The 23,813-nt window shown below is 40.7% G+C and overlaps 1 protein-coding gene across 2 annotated transcripts in view; it reads right to left on the reverse strand.

Moving 5' to 3' along the window:
* The window catches only part of lama2 (laminin, alpha 2), a 374,730-nt gene that overhangs the window by 183,484 nt on the left and 167,433 nt on the right, over positions 1-23,813 (reverse strand). For both annotated transcript variants that reach the window (XM_073057306.1, XM_073057305.1), the window contains exons 14-17: positions 21,111-21,322; positions 19,139-19,250; positions 12,936-13,049; positions 3,416-3,543 (exon numbers count right to left, since the gene is read on the reverse strand). In XM_073057306.1, coding sequence (XP_072913407.1) covers positions 3,416-3,543; positions 12,936-13,049; positions 19,139-19,250; positions 21,111-21,322 — 566 coding nt within the window. The remainder of the gene's footprint in view (positions 1-3,415; positions 3,544-12,935; positions 13,050-19,138; positions 19,251-21,110; positions 21,323-23,813) is intronic.

Here is a 23,813-nt window from a genome sequence, read left to right on the forward strand (position 1 = left end):
TGCCTTCGAGGCGGGCGGCAGGCTCTATCACTTCCTGCGCGTCCCCTTCGGTGTCACGAATGGTGTCTCTGTCTTCCAGAGGGAAATGGACCGGATGGTGGACCAGTGCCAACTGAAGGCCACGTTCCCATATCTGGATAACATCACCATCTGCGGTCACGACTGGCTGGATCACAACACCAACCTCCAACGATTTTTCCAAGCAGCCAAAGCTCTTAACCTCACCTATAACAGGGACAAGTGTGTGTTCAGAACCACCCAACTTGCTATCCTTGGGTATGTCGTGGAGAACGGGGTCATTGGCCCTGACCCCGACCGTATGCGCTCCCTGTTAGAACTCCCTCTTCCCACCACTCTCAAAGCCCTCAGACGGTGCCTGGGCTTCTTTTCCTATTACGCCCAATGGGTCCCCCATTACGCAGACAAGGCCCGCCCCCTGGTCAAGTCTACCACATTTCCCCTCTCAGCCGAGGCCTGCGCGGCCTTCAGCCGCATTAAAGGGGACACTGCCAAAGCAACGATGCATGCGGTGGACGAGACCATTCCCTTCCAAGTAGAGAGTGACGCCTCCGACTTCGTGCTGGCTGCTACCCTCAATCAGGCAGGAAGGCCAGTAGCATTCTTCTCTCGTACACTTCAGGGCCCTGAAATTCGGCACTCCGCGATGGAGAAAGAAGCCCAGGCCATAGTGGAAGCTATTAGGCACTGGAGGCACTATCTCACCGGCAAAAAGTTCACCTTGCTGACCGACCAGCGCTCAGTTGAGTTCATGTTCAGCAACCAACAGCGGGGCAAAATCAAAAATGATACAATTTTGAGGTGGAGAATCGAACTCTCCACCTACAACTATGACATCCTGTACCGGCCTGGAAGGCTCAATGAGCCCCCTGATGCCCTATCCTGGGGAGCGTGTGCCAGCGCGCAGCTCGACTGGCTATACGCCCTCCATGCAGATCTTTGCCACCCGACTTTACCATTTCGTGAAAGCCCGGAACCTGCCTTACTCCCTTGAGGAAGTCAGGACGATGACCAGGGACTGTCAAGTCTGCACTAAGTGCAAACCGCACTTCTACCGTCCTGACAAGGCGCAACTTATCAAGGCCACCTGCCCCTTTGAGCGACTGAGTGTCGACTTTAAGGGCCCCCTTCCCTCCACCGACCGCAATGTCTACTTTCTCAACATAATCAACGAGTACTCGCGGTTCCCCTTTGCCATCCCCTGCCCCGATACCACTGCCACGTCCGTCATAAAAGCCCTGCGCCAGCTCTTCACTCTGTTCGGATATCCCTGCTATATCCACAGTGATAGAGGGTCCTCGTTTATGAGTGACGAGCTGTGCCAGTACCTGCTGGCTAGGGGCATTGCTACTAGTAGGACCACGAGCTATAATCCCCGGGGAAATGGACAGATGGAGAAGGAGAATGCCACTGTGTGGAAGGCCACACTCTTAGCCCTTAGGTCAAAGAGATTGCCGGTCTCTCACTGGCAGGAGGTCCTCCCCAAGGCACTCCACTCCATCTGCTCTCTGTTATGCACGTCCACCAATGCCACCCCTCATGAGCGACCCTTTTCTTTCCCCAGGAAGTCTGCCACTGGGACCACCCTACCGGCTTGGCTGACGTCCCCAGGGCCAGTGCTGCTCCGGAAACATGCGAGGAGCAATAAATACTCCCCGATGGTCGAGAGGGTTCACCTACTACATGCGAATCCCCAGTATGCCTACGTGGTCTTAACTGATGGGCGGGAGGACACGGCCTCCGTCTGTGACTTGGTGCCCACAGGAGCACCAGACCCCTACCCCGAACACTCCACGGTGACTATGAACCCCGTACCCACCGATGTATATACCCACGAGACACCGCGCACACCAAGCCCTACACAGACTCCTCACGACACTCCCATACCGGGTGCCTCACACACGCATGAGGGATTACTGACGCCTAACGGGCTGGCACCTCAAGTCAGGACGGAGCCAGCACAACCACCGTCACTGGTGCTACGTAGATCGCAGCGACAGACTCGACCGCCTGATAGACTTAACCTGTAAATATACTTGTAAGAAACTTCGCCCCGTGGGGACTCTCTTTTAAAACAAAGGGGGGGTGAATGTGGTAAACTATGTATACCTGTCTGGACACGCCCCTCTGCTGACTGCTCCTGTGGCTCCTCCCACAGACCCCTGTATAAAGGCGATTGAGGCCTGATGCCCAGCCTCATTTCTCCAGGATGTAGTGTTGTTCATTCTTCCAGTCAATAAAAGCCGATACCTCACTTCTTACGTCTCAGAGTGAGTTATTGATGGTGCATCACACACACACACACACACTGTGGTGAACTACATATACCTGTCTGGACACGCCCCTCTGCTGACTGCTCCTGTGGCTCCTCCCACAGACCCCTGTATAAAGGTGATTGGGGGCACTGCTCCTCCCCCAGTCTCCAAGATGCTGTGCTCCGTTTTGCTGCTAATAAAAGCCTATCGTTCGCCTCCCGTCTCCGAGAGTTATTGATGGTGCATCACACCATAACCATCTTTAATTCCGTGAGAACGGTGAAAGTGCAGATATAAGGCAGAGGAAATTTAACCTAGATTAAGGAAATGTGGAACTTAATAAAACAATGCAATTCCATTGGAGGGGTAGGAATAAAAGATCTGAGTCTGCATATACACAAATCTTTGAAGATAAGCACAGGTGAAGGAAGTGATTAAAACTGATACAGGAAATGGTCAGTTATTAATAAAGACATCAAATACAAGATAGGGAGGTAACATTGAACTTGCATAAAGTTTAGGTTCAGTCACAACTACCACGTTGTGCCAATTCAGGTCACTATGCTGTAAGATTGTGAGAGCCTGAGAACGGGTTCAGAAAGACTTAGTGCAATGGGTCAATAACTGTCCTCGGTTACTTGGATAGACTAAGGAGGAATGGGCTTGTTCTCCGTACAGCAAGAAGGTCAAGAGGTAAAGGTCTGCAAATGACCAAGGATCTAGAGATAAACAAATTGAAAAGTTGCATGGATTTGTAGATCAAGAGCCAGATGATGGAGATTTAAAGTATTTGGTAAAGGAATCAAAAGGAGACATGATTTGGAATCCCATTGGCGGAAAAAGATAATTGTAATTAGATTCAACAGTTGCTATTAAAAAGAACTGGATAACCAGTGGAGGAAGTTAAAAGAAGTTCATGGCATGGGGAAGAGCGGGGAATGAAAGTGACCTGAGATCTGCTGTGGGCATGGTGGCTGAATGATCTACCCCTTGCCGTAGAGATTCCATTCTAAATACTGCTCATGTTACATTCAGCTACTGCATCAGATCCACTACTCATGCTACGTGGTAGAACTTGGGCTACAGAACAGGAAATGATTGTGTAGCGCTACAGATAACAATTTAAGTTATATCATACTTACTTATTTGTCGCAATTAGTAAAGGGCAGCTGCATGGTTGGCAGTCACTAGGTGTTCCCCGAGTAGCATCTCCATAAAACCCAGGCCGACATCTATCACAATACGGACCAGCTGTCTCGTGTCGACAATTCTAAAATAAATGCAATTTATTTTCAGAACCTTCCTGATCAAAGACAATTTATTTCTTGGCTTCGCTAAACAAAATTGGATTATATGTTACTTTACTGAATTCATGGTAGGGTTGCCAGTAAACCAAAACACCTCTCCACTGTTGCCATTGCCACTTTATTAGATTCTTTCGTAATGTACAAATAAATTCTGACATCACAATCACATTTAGCTACCTGTAAACAATTCCAGTTCCCCTTCTCCTATGATCTTATGCATACACATGAACAAGGCAGGTATAGTCCAACATAAAAGTCTTAAGATTATTATAAACAATAGTACAAAAACCTTTCCACTTCCCTCTATACTACTTCAATGAAGGCATTAAAATAATTACAGTTATTTCTCTGCATAGAATTTTGAAATAAGCTTCAAATAGTTATGAAGATTGTCTGTAGCAATTGATACATTTTTAAATATTGTTCTGTGAACAGGCTATTCTCCCGCCATTTCCCCTTCTCATTGGATAATACAGGATTATGTTCTCCATCCTCAGAGTCCACTCTGCATCAGCTGCAAACAATCGGAAGTTTAAATAATCTCCCTGGGGAAAATAACCAGGCCATCATTGAAATTACAGCAATGTGGAGATCTGGAAATCAACAATGCAAGGCAACTAATTCCCATACCACCACTTTGAAAGAGTGTTAAGTTTAAATGCATAATTTAGGACATCAGATAGGTACACAGAACTGAGATTTTGAAGATACAAAATTGTCCATTCATAAATCATACATTTTGTAGACAGAATTTGTGATCTTCCAAGTAATAAAAGATATATTTGCAAAAACTAAAATCTTAAACATGCAGTGAACTTCTGATCAAGATCTTCAGAACTGACATTTTTATTTTTCTGTAATTTGAGCAGCTTCCTACCTGGAGGCTCTGGTGCATTTAAATGGGTCCACATCTGACATCACATCACAGAAGGGCACTAAATCACACACTGTATCATCCACCTACTTCCTACTCACTCCAGGTATGGAACCCCTAGTCTAGGGGTTGACTGCTGGTAGGATGATTGAACTAAGAATCACAGGGTACAGAAGGAATTATGGGATGGGGGAGGGATGGGTCAGCTCTGATGGAGTATACTGGGATGTTGTGTGGGACTGAATTATGCCTCAGTTTGTTTGGTGTAGTGAGTGACATCATGGGGTTATAGGCGGAGGGATCATTAGAAAACAAGTCAAAGGACCTGTTGGGATCCTAATCCAGCCCACTATTATAAAAATCAATTTGTGCCATGTGGTCAATAAAGATCATGCCAAGGCCAACACAAAACATGCTTCAATGCAGAGCTCCAAATGAAATATTGCAAACAATTAATTCATCCTGTGCATGATGATGCAGAAATCACTCATCAAATTTCCAGATACGCAAAGCGATGTAATAATGATCATTTTTGTTTCACTTTGGTAAGCAAAAATTGATTTTCAATTGCACATCCATGACTGAAGAATATTATGCACTGGTTTTCCAGATGCCAGTCTTTTAATGTAGCATTAATATAAATTGTTTACTATCTTGCATTATTAACCACAGGTTCATCATACATATTTAACTGAGCCAATGAAGTATGAGCAGTAGTTAATAATAAATATTTCAGATTTAAAATAGCATTTAGTTGAGTGTTCTTCTTTCATTAGAGCTAACCTGTTGCATTAAAATAGAAAATATTTTAGGAAGGAAAACAAACAAAAAGGACATTAAAATGAAGGAAGCATTGCAGTATAAAGCTAATTTTGTCATTCCAATACACAAAAGCAATCCATCTACCATTATTGAGGTAATAAAATGATGAAAGTAGCTGTAAGCTTTATGCTTTGCCAAATTAGATAAAAACAAAATTACTCTTGAGTTAATAAGGATTGTCAAGTTGACATATATGTTGATCACAAAAGGGTTTAGAATAAGGGGAAAGCAGTTTTTAGCTTAATGTTATGGATCTCATGTCTAATCATTAAGTATCAGGCACAAGGCTACCAACAGTTCTGGGTAAAAAGGCCTACTAGTTTTGTTCAGACTGTCAACGGAAGCCACCAGAGAGACACACAGCTTTTCTCGGCCCACACAAGCGGAGTCACTCTGGTGAGAAGCACCCTGACCCAACACTACATCATGTTTTTATATACTAAAGATTAAAGGCAACAGCAGGACAGTTTCTAAAGTTACAAGGCATTCATAATGCTTCCTTTGAATTACATATTATTTCCAAATCTTCACGTCAAATGCCAAAGTGAGTGTTGATCACCGCTGTCTCTGGGTTGCAGTCATGCATATGCAGACATCTCAGGTCAATTGTTTCCTGCTTTGCAATTGACTCCAGTCTGCAGTTCCAGGAAGACCATTGTTCTGGGATGCATTTTAAATTCAATCTACAATCCACATTTGGATCTGGTTGCTGTTGAAATTAATATTTGCTCTATTCCATAACTCCAGAATATGCCGCAGGAGTTTCATTACAGAGTAATAAAATCTTGTACCATTTGACTCAATTTAAAATATACACATAATTGCTATCTAAGTGAAACAGAAACTTAATAGCATTAGCCCCAAAAGTAAACTGAGTAGAAACAAACACTTGGATGTGAACTGTTTACAATGTACCAGCTAATCCATCTGTACACTGATCCATCCTGGCCAATGCTGCAGTCTGGTTTTATACAGTCACCTCATGATGGTCAAATGTTCAATCCTAACAGCAGCCCTGCCAAAGTAAATGTTATCTCTTAAACTTGTAGTTGATCACGTTTTCAAGAAGCAACTGTCTCCACAAATCCCTTCTAGTTACCAAGGCTGTTTGCAGTGTTACGAATGCACAGCAATCGATATGAAACTGAGAAAGGGTTTATAAACAAATCCAGAGATTTGTTAACCTCTACTCAAAACTCAGAGAAGTAAACAGATGACTAACTTAAACGGAAGTTAACAGTTAGGCGGCAATATCGAACAAACAGTCAAACTTAGAAACTGTTCTTAACGAGTTCTCATCCAAGCACAAACTTAAAGTGGTAAATTCAAAAGTCCATGTGATTTATACAGTCAGTAAGGAGAGACTTCCCCGAAACAAATGATTCCTTCAAAGTAACGATGAATCTGCTGATCCCACAGCTGAGAGATGCCTTGTTCGAAGAAATCACGAGGAAATAAAAGGAACTGACCTTTTGACTGGAGGGTGGTCACTGCACAAACCTTCCTGACCTTGCAGGGGTTTAACTCAAATATGCATGCCACAACTCCGGAACAAAGTCAAAGGTCTATCATTCCCCAAAACGCTGAACGACGTTAACTTTATCCAATCCTTTGAACTCGGATAACTCCGGTAATGCCTTTACTCTCCGGTACCGGACTGTGAGGGAAAAATAAACGTGCAACAAACAAAACAGGTGGAGCCTCCACACCTCCGACCGGCAACAACAACGTTGCACAAAAATAAAAATGAGAACTGCGTCATAAACCGCGGCTTTGTTTAAATACCATTTGGAACGTGCCATCACGTGACATAACATCACCCCACGGTCATGAGATAATTACCTTATCCCACTCAGAAGATCATTACATCATCCCACTGTCCCATGTTCAAACTGCAAGTATGTAACAGCAGGAATCGTAACGATCTGCATGTAAGTGAAACTGAAAAAAGTTGGGGAGTCTCCAAATCCAGTTGTTAAGAAATCCAGCCAAATCTAGAATTTCTGAAGATTCAATATGGACAACAGATTTTCTCCAGAGGGTGGAACGTGTCTTTTTGTAATCCAACAAACCTTGACTGAACTTGAGAACATGCAAACCCCAATATCTCACAGAGTTTTGATGGATAGTTCCCTTTCAATAGTTAACCTCTAATATTTGTGAGGTTAGCCAGATAAAAGGGAACAACCATCAGAATTTGAATAGACGTGGAGAAGATGCTTTCAGTAGTTTAGGGGTTCCATGGACCCCTTGCTTAATGGTATTGGTCCATAGCACAAAAAAAGTTAGGAACTCCTGCAATAGTAGAACCTATTCTAGTACGAGAGGACACAACCTCAGAACAGAAGGCCATCCCTTTAGAACTGAGATGATGAGAAATTTCTTTAGCCAGAGGGTGGTGAATCTGTAGAATTCATTGCCACAGACGACCGTGGAGGCCGAGTCTTTGGGTATACTTAAAGTGGGTGTTGACAGGTTCTTGATTAGTGAGGGTGTCAACGGTTACAGGGAGAAGCCAGGAGAATGGGGTTGAGAGGCAAAGTAAATCAGCCAAGATCAAATGGTGGATCAGACATGATAGGCAAAATGGCTTAATTCTGCTCCAGTGTCTTATTGTCCTAATACAGGAAAGACCTCTCAGCAGAAGGCAAAACTCACCCAAGATTTCATGGAGAAACTCTCTTACCTGAACAATGGTCAGTGCACAAGATAGCTCCACTCTGTTTAGAGTACCCTAAAGCACGCCATATGCGCCAGTCACAATTCCAACTTCAGTGCAACAAGTGCTTTACCACTGTTTCTCGTGTGTTAATTTTAATGAGCCTGAAGCTGGAATTAATTATCAGGGTTTCCTGTCCATCTTTGCATTTGGTAGGTTCCGGTCACTCTCCATAACAAGAAAGCAAGGAACAGTACATCTGCTGTTCAGATAACTGCAGGCAAAGTGAGCACGAGTTGCATTGAATGAAGACATATTCCATTGTGGGTCCCATATGCTAAATGAGAGATATGGACAATGACAACTGCAAAGTATTCTACTCCCTCAATGCCTAGCTGGTCTCTATTATATCATGGACTCGGTAATGGTTGGTCAGATGACAGACAGTACAATCTCTGCTGTGGGTTTAAGATCATACAGTCTTGCCTGACCTCCAGTTAACTACGTACTCTTTTTTGTGGTTGTTCTGAGAGAGTAAAGAATATGGCTTTGTGGCATGTGACATTTTGATATGCTGGGCGTACAGTGATCAAGTTACCAGTCTAGTAACCCAGCCATCTGGACCAGCATCCAGAGATACAACATCAAATGCAAAATAGGATTTGTGGAACATAAATTCAGTAAATAATCTGGAATTTAAAAACAATTACAAATAAAACTCAACTATCAATGATGAAATTAGCAGATTGTCTTAAAACCCAATTCACTCATTGCAGTCCTTCTGAGACAGAAATCTGCCAGTCATCGCCCATCTGAAATGTAGGACCAGAAGACATACAGCAATACGGCTGATACTCAACTGCACTCTAAAATGATTTAGGAACACTTGTAGTTGTATCATAACCGCCTTTCTAAAAATTTTTAAAAACTTAAATATAAAATGACCACTGACCCTAAGCCCTGATTTTGAATGCAACAAAGACTAATTGTCTAAATTTGCAGAGCTGTTCCACAGAAAGGTCAAATAATATAAATATACAGAATCATTGCTTCTGGACAACATGCCAGACTCCTCTGCCACAATCGCCATCTCAAAAATATCAAACTAAATTCTCAGAAATATAACTATACTGTTTAATACATTTATTAATTCTTTGGTGTCACTAGAGTAAACCTATGTTGCATCACGTCTCTGATCAAAATAGTTGTTTGATGGTCTCTGTTACCCAAAGAGTTACTCCTGGAAAGGTGTGTAAAAGATTTCAAAAAACTTCTGCTAATCTTTCTTTTATTTCAAGCAATCCATAGATAAAAATACTCACATATTCTATTTTCCTTTCCTTTCATTTTTTTCCTCCTAGTGCTATTTTCCAAAACTGGACACGTGTCTTTCTATTCCCTCATCAATAAATAAAGTGAAGAGTTATGGAGTCAGCACCGATCCTTGCAAGACACCATTAAGCACATCTTACCAATGAATTCCTGCTCATTATCCCTACTCTCCGTCTCCTGTCTCACAGTCCATTTCCTAAATAATTTGCATGCTCTTCAATACCTGACCCACAAGAAGGCAAGATACGATTTACGTTTGCAGGCTGACTCTCTGTAATAAAACATTTCAAAGAGTTCAGTCACTCTATTGCCATTCAATTTATAAATGTATTAAGGAAAGGAAACCAAGGCAAATAGACCTTTGGCAATCCCTGGTACAATTTTACATTTCTGGTCACTGGGTGAAAACAGAATTGAGCTAACTGGCAGCACTTCTCCAGGTCAAAGAGTGGAATATGACAGCTCTGCTGCATGAAGGACCATTATAGATCAGAAGAGGAAAATGAGAGCGGAGTAAGTTGTAAGATGGATTAAAAACATTTCAGAATCTCTCATACCTAAATGGAATTGACTTTGCATTTCACAGGAATGTATTTACAAACTTTGCAGAAAATCTTTCAGAAAAGTTCAAATCCTTATTCTTTGAGAGACTACAGTTAAGCACCACAAGGAATTTGTACATTTCAGAAATAACAACTTGATCAACAACTGGCTTCAACAGCTGACAAGAGCTCTTGAGAGCCTTCTTAAAAGGAATTTTTATAGGAGTTAACAGAATTGAAATTTTTCAGTACTCTGTCAAAAATTAGGAATAGTCAACATGGCTTTGTGAAAGGCAGGTCATGCCTTACGAGCCTGATTAAATTTTTTGAGGATATGACTAAACACATTGATGATGGTAGACCAATAGATGTAGTGTATATGGATTTGAGCAAGGCATTTGACAAGGTACCCTATGCAAGGCTTATTGAAAAAGTAAGGTGGCATGCGATCTACATTGCTTTGTAGATCCAGAACGGACTTGCCCACAGAAGCCAAAGAATGGCTGTAGATGGGTCATATTCTGCATGGAGGTCGGTCACCAGTGGAGTGCCTCAGAGATCTGTTCTGGGATCCCTACTGTTCGTGATTTTTATAAATGACCTGTATGAGGAAGTGGAGGGATGGGTTAGTAAATTTGCTGATGACACAAAGGTTGGGTGTGTTGTGGATAGTTTGGAGGGTTGTCAGAGATTACAGCGGGACATTGACAGTTTGCAAAACTAGGCTGAGAAGTAGCAGATGGAGTTCAACCCAGATAAGTGTGAGGTGGTTCATTTTGGTAGGTCAAATATGATGACAGAATATAGTATTAATGGTAAGACTCTTGGCAATGCGGAGGATCAGAGGGATCTTGGGGTCCAAGTCCATAGGACACTCAAAGCTGCAGTGCAGGTTGACTCTGTGGTTAAGAAAGCATATGGTGCATTGCCTTCATCAATCTTGGGATTGAGTTTAGGAGCCGAGGGGTAATGTTGCAGCTATATAGGACCCTAATCAGACCCCATTTGTAGTACTGTGCTCCGTCCTGTTCGCTTCATTATAGGAAGGATATGGAAACAATAGAAAGGGTGCAGAGGAGACCTACAAGGATGTTGCCTGGATTGGGGAGCATGCCCTCAAGTGAACTCAGCCTTTTCTCCGTGGAGCGAAGGAGGATAAGAGGTGACCTGATAGAGGTGTATAAGATGATGAGAGGCATTGATCGTGTGGATAGTCAGAGGCTTTTGCCCAGGGCTGAAATAGCTGGCACAAGAGGGTACAGTTTTAAGGTGCTTGGAACTAGGTGCAGAGGAGATATCAGGGTTAAGTATTTCTTACACAGAGAGTGGTGAGTACGTGGAATGGGCTGCCGGCGACAGTGGTGGAGGCAGATACAATAGGGTCTTTCAAGAATCTCTTGGATAGGTACATGGAGCTTAGAAAAATAGAAGGCTAGTGGTAACTCTAGATAATTTCTAAAAGTAAGTACATGTTCGGCACAGCTTTGTGGGCTGAAGGGCCTGTATTGTGCTGTAGGTTTTCTCTGTTTCTAACTTTCATCTAAAATATGGATATCATGAAAAGCCAAAATACTCAAGCTTCAGTGCTGTAAACCAATTAAGGCCTTCTTTTAAAACAAATTATCTTTTTCTGATCTACAATGCAAGTACTTTCTAGAACACATTCTGACTCACTGTATAGAAGAGAAATTAAGTAGTAAGTTTCTGGCACCATTTTCCACTGATCATCAGGTAAGAGTACTTTGAAATGGTTATGTAGCTATCTACAAGCCATTCTACAATTTACAGTATCAACAAATCCCGAGAGTCTAAATGCTAGAAACTTTCTCCACGTACTAAATGAAACCATTCTGCTGTTGATGATCCTTACATACATATTATGTAACTTAAGATATACTGTACCAAATTTATTGCTGAGGCTTTCAGAAGTAACTATTTGATAAAGTATGATTAGAAACTAGTATCAAAATAATTCAACCTTTTTGATTATTTAGCAATTTCTTCTGTTTTCACCTTCAAGCCTTTGGTAACAATTATAGTTGTTTATTGATTGCAATGTTTAACTAATTTAGCAGATAGAACAACATACCATACATGTATAAAGAAAGAATGAATTAACAAATATTGCAGGGAATATAAAAATGATAAATTTAACAATACACTTAAGCAAGCATTTCTATGGTAAAATAAACAGATGTGTGCTCCACCATAAAATGTGTGATTTAAATAAATATTGAATATAATCTTGTATTGGATTGGTAATGCTGCATTTCTGATGAAGGATCTTTGACCTGAACCATGAACTGTTTTCTCTTTCCACAGATGTGACTCGATTGTCTATGTTCTAGCTTTGTTTTAGATTCCTGCAGTTTTATTTGCTTTCGAGTAATATTGCATGCTCGTTGCAGTACTCCAGTTTTGAAAAGTATAGAATTATTATTGAATATATTATCTATTTAATTATGAAAAACAACACAATTTTCATCTTGAATTTCATGTGTCACATCTAAATGTATTTTCTGTGGACAAACACTCGTATCTGATGAATGACCTACTCAAGTTACTTTTCATTAGTGTAATAGCTTCTGTATTGCAATTTTCCTCCATTGAGTGTGGGACTTAGAATTACTCATTGAGAAGCTGCAGAATGTGCTGTACTGTTGATTAAAACTTTATAATGGTTCATTTGTGATTTAATCTTCATTTTTTTTCTTTATATTACACGCATTATTTCAATGTAAATCATTACATGGTTAAGTCAATGTAACCATGTGATCTATTTTCAATACATCATGTTTTTTCCAGAATTAGATTCATTCTGATTTTCCAACATGACTTTATTCTAATAAATCATCTACTCACCCTCCCAACTAACCTTGTATTTTGCTTGTGATTTATCTAACTTAAAGGTCTGGCTCCAAAACTCATCTAATTATTCAGAAGTTTATCAAACTTAATCAGCCAAACCATTCGACTGAATGTTCAATCGATTCACGTGCATTATAAATATAATTCCATGGTTTGTCAATAAACAAGAAAAACTTCTACAACAATGATAATTATGTCAAATCAAGATCTAAAAATGGAGTTGGAGTTTCAGAAACATTGTTTTTTTTCCATACATACCAAACATTCCCCAGTGATGTCATCGCAGGAGGCAGAATGGCTGTGGCAAAAACATGGTACACAGACTCCTCCATAGAGGGTGCCATTGATTCGTCTGTATCCAGGCGCACAGGACTATAACGAGGAAAATATATTGTTAATTGACTCATGCAAAAAGCACTTACTCTATTTTAGTAGCTTTCATGACATGTGAAACGTTATGCATTTAACGATCATAAGGTTATCTGTGATCAAATAAGGTGTAGTTTCTTTAGCCTTTCAGCTTTCAATATATGAATATACAGCAAGTGAATGAGGGGACTATCAGATTTTTGTACTCATGGAGATGTGGAATACCTGTGAGAAGACGAATACCTTCCGATTACATTTATCAAGCTAAAAATCACTAGTAATTAAAACTCTGAAAAGAACATTGATGTCATACTGAATATAGATATATCCGATAAGTAGAATGCTTTGTATAACACTGTGAAAGGATACATTGTGTTTTTACAAATATTGTGAATAAAATTGACTTTCATTGTGGAAAAAAAAGTTTGAGTAAGTTTAGAATGCTCCCTCTCTGATTTTGGCCTGGATTTTTGAAGTCTGTGGAAAATTAATAGCACCAAAAATTTCATTGTATTTGGGAGTTGCCAAAGATTTTGCACTGGAACATTTGGTAATTAGAAAAGGTGCCCTCTGCAGGGGATTTCTATTCCTTGTGAATTGAACAAGTAACTACACTGTCTTTTTAATCAAAAAGACTGACAGATCTTCACTAAGGCTCATAAGGACTGAAATTTGTCCAAGGACACGTGTACAAGACACACAACATGTTTGTTTTTATTTAGTCATCTTTCAGGACCTGTGCATGACTGGCAAGCCAGCATTTATTGTTCATCCCTAACTGCTCATAATCTGATTGGTTTACATGTCAACCAATTAATGGGTTTGGAGGGGCTTACAGATCAGACCAGGTTTAAAAAATATATATAGTTAGCTTCTTTTCTGAACATTAGGAAAAGCAGGTGGATTTCTAATCCAGTCACTCAGTATTTTTTATGTGTCTTCATTACTACAGGGTTTATTTTTCCAAAATTCTTGACTATTAACTGAATTTAAATTTCACTGTTACAATGGTGGGATCTGAACTCTAGTCTCTTGACTGTTAATCCAGGCCCCTAAACTACCCTAACACTGTACCCTTTTAGGGCATATACAGTATTGTGCAAAAATCTTAGAGACACACATACGCGCGCGGTACCTAAGACTTTTGTACATTACTGTATTTGTCTATATGGAGCAGAGAGTGAGTCTGTAAATCTGGCAAGAGCAAAGGGTATTGGGAATGACGAGGGTGGATGTGGGACTGCAGGTGGGATGTGGGATAGGTAGCAGAGAAGGAGTGCAGGGGTGAGGGTTGGCATGGGTGCAGAAACACCATCCTTGAGACATCAGACAAGGTCATTTGATCCCAAACAATTGGTTTATTGATCATTACAGAATGTCTCTCTGGTGCTTCCTACTCCCTCCTCTCTCCCTTCTTTTTCTCTCTCACTATCCCCTTCCCACTCTCAATCCACAATAGAGAACTATATCAGTTAAAGTCTGTCCCGAGCCTTATAGGCTCATCAGGCCAGTGTTTATGCTGGTTTCTGTGGTGTGAAGCGACTGAGAGTACGAGACTCCCCCTCCCACCCCCCTCCGATAGGATGCCAGTCTATCGCGAGGTTAATCCCCCAGAATTTTGCTGGTACATATTTTCAGCTGGGTAGACTGGAGCAGTGTGTGGTTAAGTGCCTCGCTCAGCTGGGGCTTGAACTCACGACCTTCAGATCGCTAGTCCAACGCCTTAAAGACCTGGCCACGTGCCTATATCAGAATCAGGTTTATTATCGCTCACGCATGAAATGAAATGTTTATTTTTGTACAGCTCAGGATCTAATGTATGAATTTTAAATGGGAATATCTGTTTTATTGTAGAATTATGTACAGAAAACAAAATACAGGCAGAAAAAAAGATGGGAAATAGAGAAATATAAATCATCGTCAGAAAGAACGGAGCCAAACAAGTAAATATATACAGGGATCCTTAATAATAATTAGAAACCGATGGAATTACTCTCCCCGCTTGATAGAAGTAGAATATCAACATCAGAGAGATTGTTTGGCAGATAATTAAACTTAATCGTGCCATTAACTGAATAGACAATGAGAGAAATCACTTTATTAAGAATAACTGTCACCAAGGTACGATACACGCATCTCAATAGCCCAATTTCTGTAGGAGTGAGCTAACTTGGATAGCAGTTCCTGATTTCTGTGCTTAAGTGAACGTGTGGAGTCACTTGAATTTGCTTTCCAATTTAATCGGTAACAATCCTGAGCACTGATAGTCTCATTAGTGGTGCTACAAAATTCAGGCAAACATTTTGACTGAAAACAGCCTCAGAACAGTGCTTCCTATTACAACCAAATAGATTTAATCTGGTGTTTAGCAAGTAACGGGCAGAATTCTAAATCAACGCATTAACTCATCCAGGTTGAGAAATTAAAGGTTAAAAGGTTAATTTATTATCAAAATATGTATCCCTATGCAACTCTGAAATTTGTATTTTCCAGGTAGCCACAAAACAAAGAAAGAATATTTAATGCGAAACCCTAATGCGAAGGGTTTCGGCCCGAAACGTCGTCACTACCTCCTCCCATAGATGCTGTCTGGCCTGCTGAGTTCTGCCAGCATTTTGTGTTTTTAAAGAATATTTAAGTTGTTCGGAGAGAAACATGAAACCCGCCTTCCCAGTACAGTCCCAGTACAGCATCCCAATCATCAACCCCTTCCAAAATCACAAAACAAAGAGAGAAACAGTAAACTCCCCCACTCCACACAGCATCTGGATCATCAACCCCCAAAATACCCCTCGCTGCACAAAACAGAAACATTGATCCCCAAAAAAGACATACCCTCCCCAACACAAAAAAAGAGCAGAACACAACAGAGCAACAACACCACTCCCCCCAAACACCCTCCCCTTTCACAATAAAATAGAAAAGGAACGGGCGATAAAATACACAGAACATAAAAGGCGTAAGTCTGACAATAAATCCACAGTGCATAACCACAATAGTTCAATCCGTAACGCAGAACCATGATACCATGCTATGATTTCACCAACATTCATCAAAAGAGAGGGACACCACATGAGGCAGAGAGGCCTACCCGTCTGCCACAGTGAGCCACATAGCGATAGGCCGCTCACAGATTCCTTCTCCAGCAGAGGGCGCTGAAACTCTCGTTCACCTTTTGCATTCGCCCTAATGCCTCAATCTTCCTTGACGCTTTAATCAGAGATTAACGGATGCTTTAAATGGTGAAATGGAGTCAAATGTCAGGTCACACCCTGTCTCGAAGTTTCTTCACATCGAGGCCGTCCAAGTACACGCTCACTTCCTGGAATCTTCTCAGAGACAGCAAAGCTCTGGATCACTCAAACAATCTCCAAACTGTAAATCACAGGCTCCAACAGTGCCAGAAACACATTTAATGGGAAAAACAGATGCAAAAGAAGTAAAAAAGGTATTTTCGTGAGCTCTCTGGAAGATGTTCACTGAGGGAGTGTTGTACGCTGGCACCATCATCCTTAAAAAATACAAATCAAAAAAACCTACCTACAATGACCCCTAACAGAAAGATCTCAAGGTGATTCTTAAATAATATGTCAAATGTCCTCAACACTGTACAGGGTGCAAACTATGATGCCTGCTTAGTAGTTTTATGAGATGAATTCATGGAGATAACTCATATTCATGATTAAAAAATCATAAATCTAATTACTTTAAATTCGATTAAGTTTTACAGTTCTCTCCAGCAGTTCTGCTAAGGCAGTGCGTGATGATTGCAAATAGATTATACACAGTTTTTTAACTCTAAGTTTTAATTTGAATTATAAATTCTAAATTATATGTACTAACTTAGTTAATTGCTTGTAGTGTAATAAGATGATTTGAAAGTCAGCAATTGTTACAGAAAAGCAGTTCGAACTGACAGGACAGGATATGCCAAAAAAAACTGAAGCAAAAAGCATGACAATACCAACACAAAAGATGAATAATATAAGTCTCTGTACAATGCTGGAGACAACTGTAAATTTTTAATTGTTTTTTCAGTCAGTGATTAACTGCGTCGGCACAATGTCAAGCCATTTGCTTGAACCTTAATGACAGACATTAGGATAAATGCAAAACGCATGCAGGTCATTAATCATTATGGACTTGAAATGATATTCTTTATCAGATCTAATGCATTTACATTTACTAACAAAGGGAGGACTAGCGCGTACAACCACAGTATAAATGAGTTTTCAAGGGCTGCAGCTCTGAGTACGTCTCTTCTCGACTTATTTGTCTGAGGAGCTCAAATGAACCTGCTTGGTTAAAATTAAAAAAACAAATACAACAGTTCTGATACTGGCTGCGGGGAAGGGGATAGAAAATTATTTCCTTTTGCTTGAAGTAAAGACCACAATATCTTAGTCATTTTGAAACAACTCACAGATCTTTATGTTTTGAATACTTCAGCAATAACATTGTCATGTTCTTCCATGGACTCTTGACTTAGTTCAATATCTCCAAAATACAGGTAAAGTGAACTACTCTAACCATACAATTGTTACGGATGAATCTGACCAGTGATTAATGAGACACAAAGGATGCAACAAAGAACTCTTGCATCAAGAAGAACATGTCCAGCTTCACCTTCTCTCCCTTTAGGTAATTCCTCAGGATTGAGGATAACGTTCTTCGATCCTATTTCTGTGGATTCTCAGGTGGCTAATGATGCCAATGCATGGCCAGTTGAAGCATGAGGTGACTGATGGGACAGACAGGTGGGTATTGTGTGAGATGGTTCATTCACTCTGCTATTTGCACTAGGCTTCTGATCTGGAATCACAAATAGGCCGCACAATGGGCGGGAAGGAAATTTGCTTCTATCAAGGTTGTTAATGAACTAGATGGACTTTGTGGGTATCTGAGAGTCTCATGGACATCGTTACTGATTAAATTCTCCAGCGGTCCAGGCAGGATACATGCAGATAAGTGGATTGTTAATCCCAGCCTCTGAATGACTAATCCATACCCTGGTGAATGACACTTTTCTGGCTTACTGATGACAGTCAATTTGGGGAACGTCATCCATTCTGTGCAGAACTGAGCCAACATATATTATTTTAACAGGAGTATAAAATTACCTTCGTAATCTTTACAGTAATATAACCTCTAAAATGTAGACCTGAATTTCTCAAGTTAGCTCAGAGCTCATTTATAGAATAGCTGGTATATTTAATGAGAACTTGGTGCAAAGATCAGAAATCTCCACAGGATTCTCTTCTATTCAATTCAACAGATGCAAAATCCTTCTGCTTTATTATCTTCTGAACTCCTAAGCATCAAAGTTGAAAGTAAATGTCATTATCAAGGTATGTATACCATAAACAGCCTTGAGATTCATCTTCCTGCAGGCAGCCACAAAACTAAGAGCGACAACAGCTTCCATGAAAAACCACGTACCACAATGACCAACAAACATCCCGTGTGCAAAAGATGATGAATCATGCAAACGATTTTAAAAAGTAAACAAATAATATATGGAAGGTGGGCTGTGAAGCCCCCGAAAGAGCTGAGACACTGAACCCTGTCCAGGAGCCTGACAGCTACAGGGCAGCAACTGCACCGGAATCTGGCGGTGCAGGACCCAAGATTCCTTCACCTCCCGCGCAATGGTAGTAATGAGAAGAGAGGGAGACGGGCCAAACACAAGCAGACAGCTCTGAACAGTGGCTCATTTCCCACCCTCGGGCCCTGGTGCTTTAATTGGTGCGGGGCTGTGCACCATTTCACTTTCCAATTTCGGGACCTTTAATTTCCGCCCCAGTGCCGTCCGTCCTTCGTCTTCAGGATGCTGCACCGGCATTGCTGAGAGTCAGGTTCCCTGAATCCTTCAGGAGGCTGTAAGATCACTAATCCGTATAGACCAGTGATCATTTTACCACAATAGCGACACTTGCCCCTGTACCAGCATCTCAGTTCAGTTTGCCAGATACAGATCTCAATGTTTCTAAGATGATAAAGACATTTTTCTCTATTATATCAATAATGAATGATAAATATGAAGGGTTGAAATTGGTAAGCAGCATTATCCAGATTCTGGAACTGATACTTACTTCACACGAAGTGCCACGGTACTCTGGGGGGCACTGGCAAATCTCAACACCTGAAGCTCTGCTTGGGCCTATGGAATTTCCATTAGCTGTCTGCAGCACAACAGAGCGCAAACTGTTCAGGCACAAAATAAAAAGAGTTCAGAAAAATGTCCATTTCACAATATTTAATTACGTTTAAATTCATTTGAATAATCACAAAATTGCTGCTCTAATAACATTTTTGTTCAGAGGATTCATAGGTAGTAAACCAGAATGAAATAAGCCCCAACAAATAAACTCTCCTCGGGCTTCCAGCTGGTTATAGGTAGCAATCATAACCAACATTTTGATGACAAACTCTGCCATCTTCTTCAGAGATGATGCCTGGGCGTGTCTTAGTCCGGTGGTATTTATAGCCCTGTAGTCCGGCCCTCCTGATTGGTTCATCCTCATCTAATCAGGTTTCCACTCTCCCACCTTGCTTACAATCAAATTCCAGTTCTTACTCAGAGCGACACCTTCGTATTTGACAAAATTCTTCTGGAATATGGGAGGAAACCCAGAGGAAATCCACACGACCAGAGGGTTGAAATAAAATTATAGGAAAAGAATATTAACAAAGATTAAGGACTAGATCTAGGTAAAAACTAAAATTTGATTGTAAACAAGGTGGGAGAGTGATTGGATGAGGAGTAACCAATCAAGAAGGACAGACTATGGGGGTATAAATACCACCAGGTTAGACGTGCTCAGGCATCATCCCTGATGAAGATGGCAGAGTTTGTCATCGAAATACTGGTTATAATTGATACCTGTACCCAGCTGGAAGTCTGAGAAGAGTTATTTCATCATATATGCCAGGAAAGCACTAGATTGTTTTTCAAACAACTCTGGTTATCTTCGTGAAAAGAACACTTTTGCTTAATTCCAAATCTCAGCATTCCAAAACAGGCAGCATAGTGGTTAGCACAACGCTTAATGGTGCCAGTGCTAGGGGTTCAATTCCTGCCATTGTCTGTAAAGAGTTTGTGTCTTCTCCTTGTGATCATGTGGATTTCCTCTGGGTGCTCTGGTTTCCTCCCACATTCCAAAAATGCCCAGGTTAGGGTCAGGAAGTTGTTAGCAAGTTGTGGGCATGTTACAGTTGGTGCCAGAAACATGGTGGCACTTGAGGACCGCCACCCAGCTCATATTCAGACTGTGTTGGTCGATGATACAAGTGATGCAATTCACTGCAGGTTTCGACTTTTCAAAGTACACGTGACCAATAAATAAAGCTAATCTAATCAGCTTTTTATACACAGTCTGTAAATTCCTGTCCTGTCGCGACGGTTCAGACAATACATCGAGACCTTATTGGCCCAATTATCAGTTTACAAATTTTCATACTTACCTATATTTGCAGGCTGTGGTCATCAAATTCAGTTTAATTCTCAGATCACAAAACCAGCCAATCACATTGTATCTTGGCCAATTATCCGGGTGGAAAATCCATTTTAATTTATTTCACCACTAAGAATAGTTACATAGCAGCTTTCATATTTTCAGGCCATTAAAAATCAAACGAAATACTAATACCAGTAAAGGGGCAGAACAACTGCGGGTGGAATTATGCGGCAGAGTCTGTGGGTTCTATATTGACCTCATCAGCTACCCTGGAACACAGGAAATGGAAGCTAGTCACCAAGAGGACTGCCTCAGAAGGGGTAGGAGCGTGGAACTGCTTTTTTTTATTATAACACATCTGATTAACTTGTCACAATTTACTTTCGATCGCCCTTGCCTTTTCCGTGAGCTATTGATACATTGACAAAGAGTGCTAATAGTTGTCAGTGGATAATTTTTCTGTTTTCACTGTTGTTCTCATCTCCCAGACCAGTGTGAAATTTACCATTAAAACTCACAGTTAAGTGTCCTAAGCACAGCAAATAATACTGAGATTTTGAAATAATGCAAAGAAAAATGGACTGCAATAATAAAATATAATTTCTACCTATAGATGGCAGTGCGATCACTATTATAGGTGGCTTGTATTGAAAGACGGGTAATATTTGCCAGAACAGTCATGAAGTCCTTTCTATTCACAGGTGACCCAGTTGTATGGATGATAAAGTTCTCGGGTTGTAGAACTATCATTTCTGTGTGCTTGTTCAATGGATCCCGTTCAATCCCGTCACCATTACTGCTTATGTGGATACCGTTTCCCTAAAGAGAACAAAGGACAGAGTTAGACTGTGATTCAACACGCAGAAAAATAATGTTGCCTTGAGTTAGTTCCTTGCATGAAACGAATTGCCCAATGCAAGATGAAGTGCAGAAAGTAGATCATTTTAAGTGACGTATATCAGTGAAACAATTACTCCAGGTGTTAGAGGTATAAGGAATTTACAGGATATGTAGCGGCAGGGACACGAAGGTTCAAACGTGGCGGTGTGAGGAATTTGGGGAGCAGGATAGTAATGCCAGGAGCGAAAGGTGACCAGAACATTGTGAGGCCCTGGAGACAGGCACTTGAGATTGAGTGAAGTGCCACTTATGGATTATGGTAATGGGACACTAGTCTGTGCAGCAGTGCCTCGTCTGTAATTACCTTGGGCCTCCTTGCTATTGGACTATGTGTTTAGATCAAGATCATGTGGTGGCTGGTGCAGAATTGTCAAGATTCACTTATTATCAAAGAATGTACAAATTATACAATCTTGAGGTTTGCTTGGTCACTGGCAGCCACAAGGCAAGAAACCCAAAAGAACACAACTAAAGAGAAAAGAGAATAAAAATAAAAGACCAACACTCGATGCGTAAGAAAAAAATCATGCAAACAACAGCATTCTGAACCAAGATGGAGTCCTTACATACTAACACCAGAACAGCCCAGAGTAGGCCTAAAGCCTCAGTTATCAGTTCATCATATTAGCGGGCACAGAGCACAGCATCTCCATTATAACAATGCACGTTGGCATATTCCTCTCCTCAGAACTGGAGTGGAAGCAGGATAACTTCAACCACAAAGGAATGTCGAAAAAGAGCATTAGAATAGAAGTGACAAAACAATTAAAAGGTTGTCAAGAATGGATGGACAAAGGCTGCAATGGAGCTGCAAATAGGCGGGCTCAGTGGTATGTTGTTTAACAGATCAGAAATTCAGCTCAAGGTTCAATGTGGTGGCGAGAGAGCAGCTTTCTTCAATATGAGACAGTAACACCAGTGATTGCATTGGAGATAAGAATACAGTTCAAAGTGAAATGATGGCTGCAAACATGGCAGTTTGTAAGATTAGAAAAGCACTACATCAACATGGAACTCACACACCATCACTCAATACTTGCGATCAGCTCTTTCATGCATTTGCCTCCTCAATTTTCATACAAAAATATGCATTTTCCTCTATAAGTTCTCTATAAAATTCTGGCGACTTGACTAGTCTATTTAAGCCGTTCAGAAATGTGCTCTTGTTCCCCTCATAGATCCTAACATTTCTATGCAGTTTTCCATTTACAAACTTTGAAGTTATCTCCTCTATAATGTCCAAGTCATAAATATATATCAAAATACAGTATGACACAGACCACTGGGAGACACTGTAGTGCTGTGGGCTTTCCTGCAGTTCAAAGAACAACCAAACATCATTATTTGCCTTTCCTGTCAGCCAATTTCATGCAAGTGCTACTACCACTTACTGCCATTGGCTTAAACTTCTTTATTTATCTGTAATCAAATTTCTTATTGTGAATTAACTTACAAAATATCCAATATATTACACCATTAATACTCTATACTATGTAACTGAAGAATCACGTTCTTGACCTGAACCATTTGAGAACGCTCTCCTTTACCCTTTGATGGCAGTTTTACCTTATCCCCTGCACATACAGTAAGTCAGGTCTCTATTAATCTGTGGGAGAAGGAAGACCCGACATAGGAAGTCTCAGACAGTTTCCACCATCTCGCTTTTGCCTCTGCCTGGTGCCTGATGTTCTAGGACATTATTGTGGATTCTGGGTGAGCAACTTATTTAAGTTTGACAATCAATTCTCTATTATTGTTCTGTTCTGATCATAACTCCCATTCCCCTAACTCTAATATCATTCTTCCAAGTTACTTGGTGTCTATGGAAAACAACTTGTCCATACTTACAAATCTAAATCTTCGTGTCCTGACGAAGGGTCTCGGCCCGAAACGTTGACAGCACTTCTCACTATAGATGCTGCCTGGCCTGCTGTGTTCCACCAGCATTTTGTGTGTGGTGTTGTTTGAATTTCCAGCATCTGCAGATTTCCTCGTGTGTGAAATCTAAACTCGTCTTGTTTCAGAATTTGTTCCATTATCAACTCTCTTTCCCTTGTTACCACCTTCACATTTTGTAATTTATCTTCCCTCCCTTCCTTTCTAATCCATAATGCCCTTTCTGTTACTTCATTCACATCCCATTTTCTTTATACGTTGAAGTTTTCACTGTTCATAAAACGTAATTTATTAATTTGAAATGTTAGCACTGCTTCCCTCCTCACATATGCTCTCTGACATGCCAAATATTTCCAATATATTATGGCATTATTTCAAATTTCCAGCATCTGTAGTAATTTGCATTTGTATATAAAATTGACTGGCTTTCTTATTGTACACTTCATTTTCAAATTCCTTTCGTACAATATGATTAATAATCAGTTTTAAAGCAAAATGATACCATACAGTTCAA

The sequence above is a fragment of the Hemitrygon akajei genome, chromosome 9, assembly GCF_048418815.1.
Source record: "Hemitrygon akajei chromosome 9, sHemAka1.3, whole genome shotgun sequence".
NCBI lineage: Eukaryota > Metazoa > Chordata > Chondrichthyes > Myliobatiformes > Dasyatidae > Hemitrygon > Hemitrygon akajei.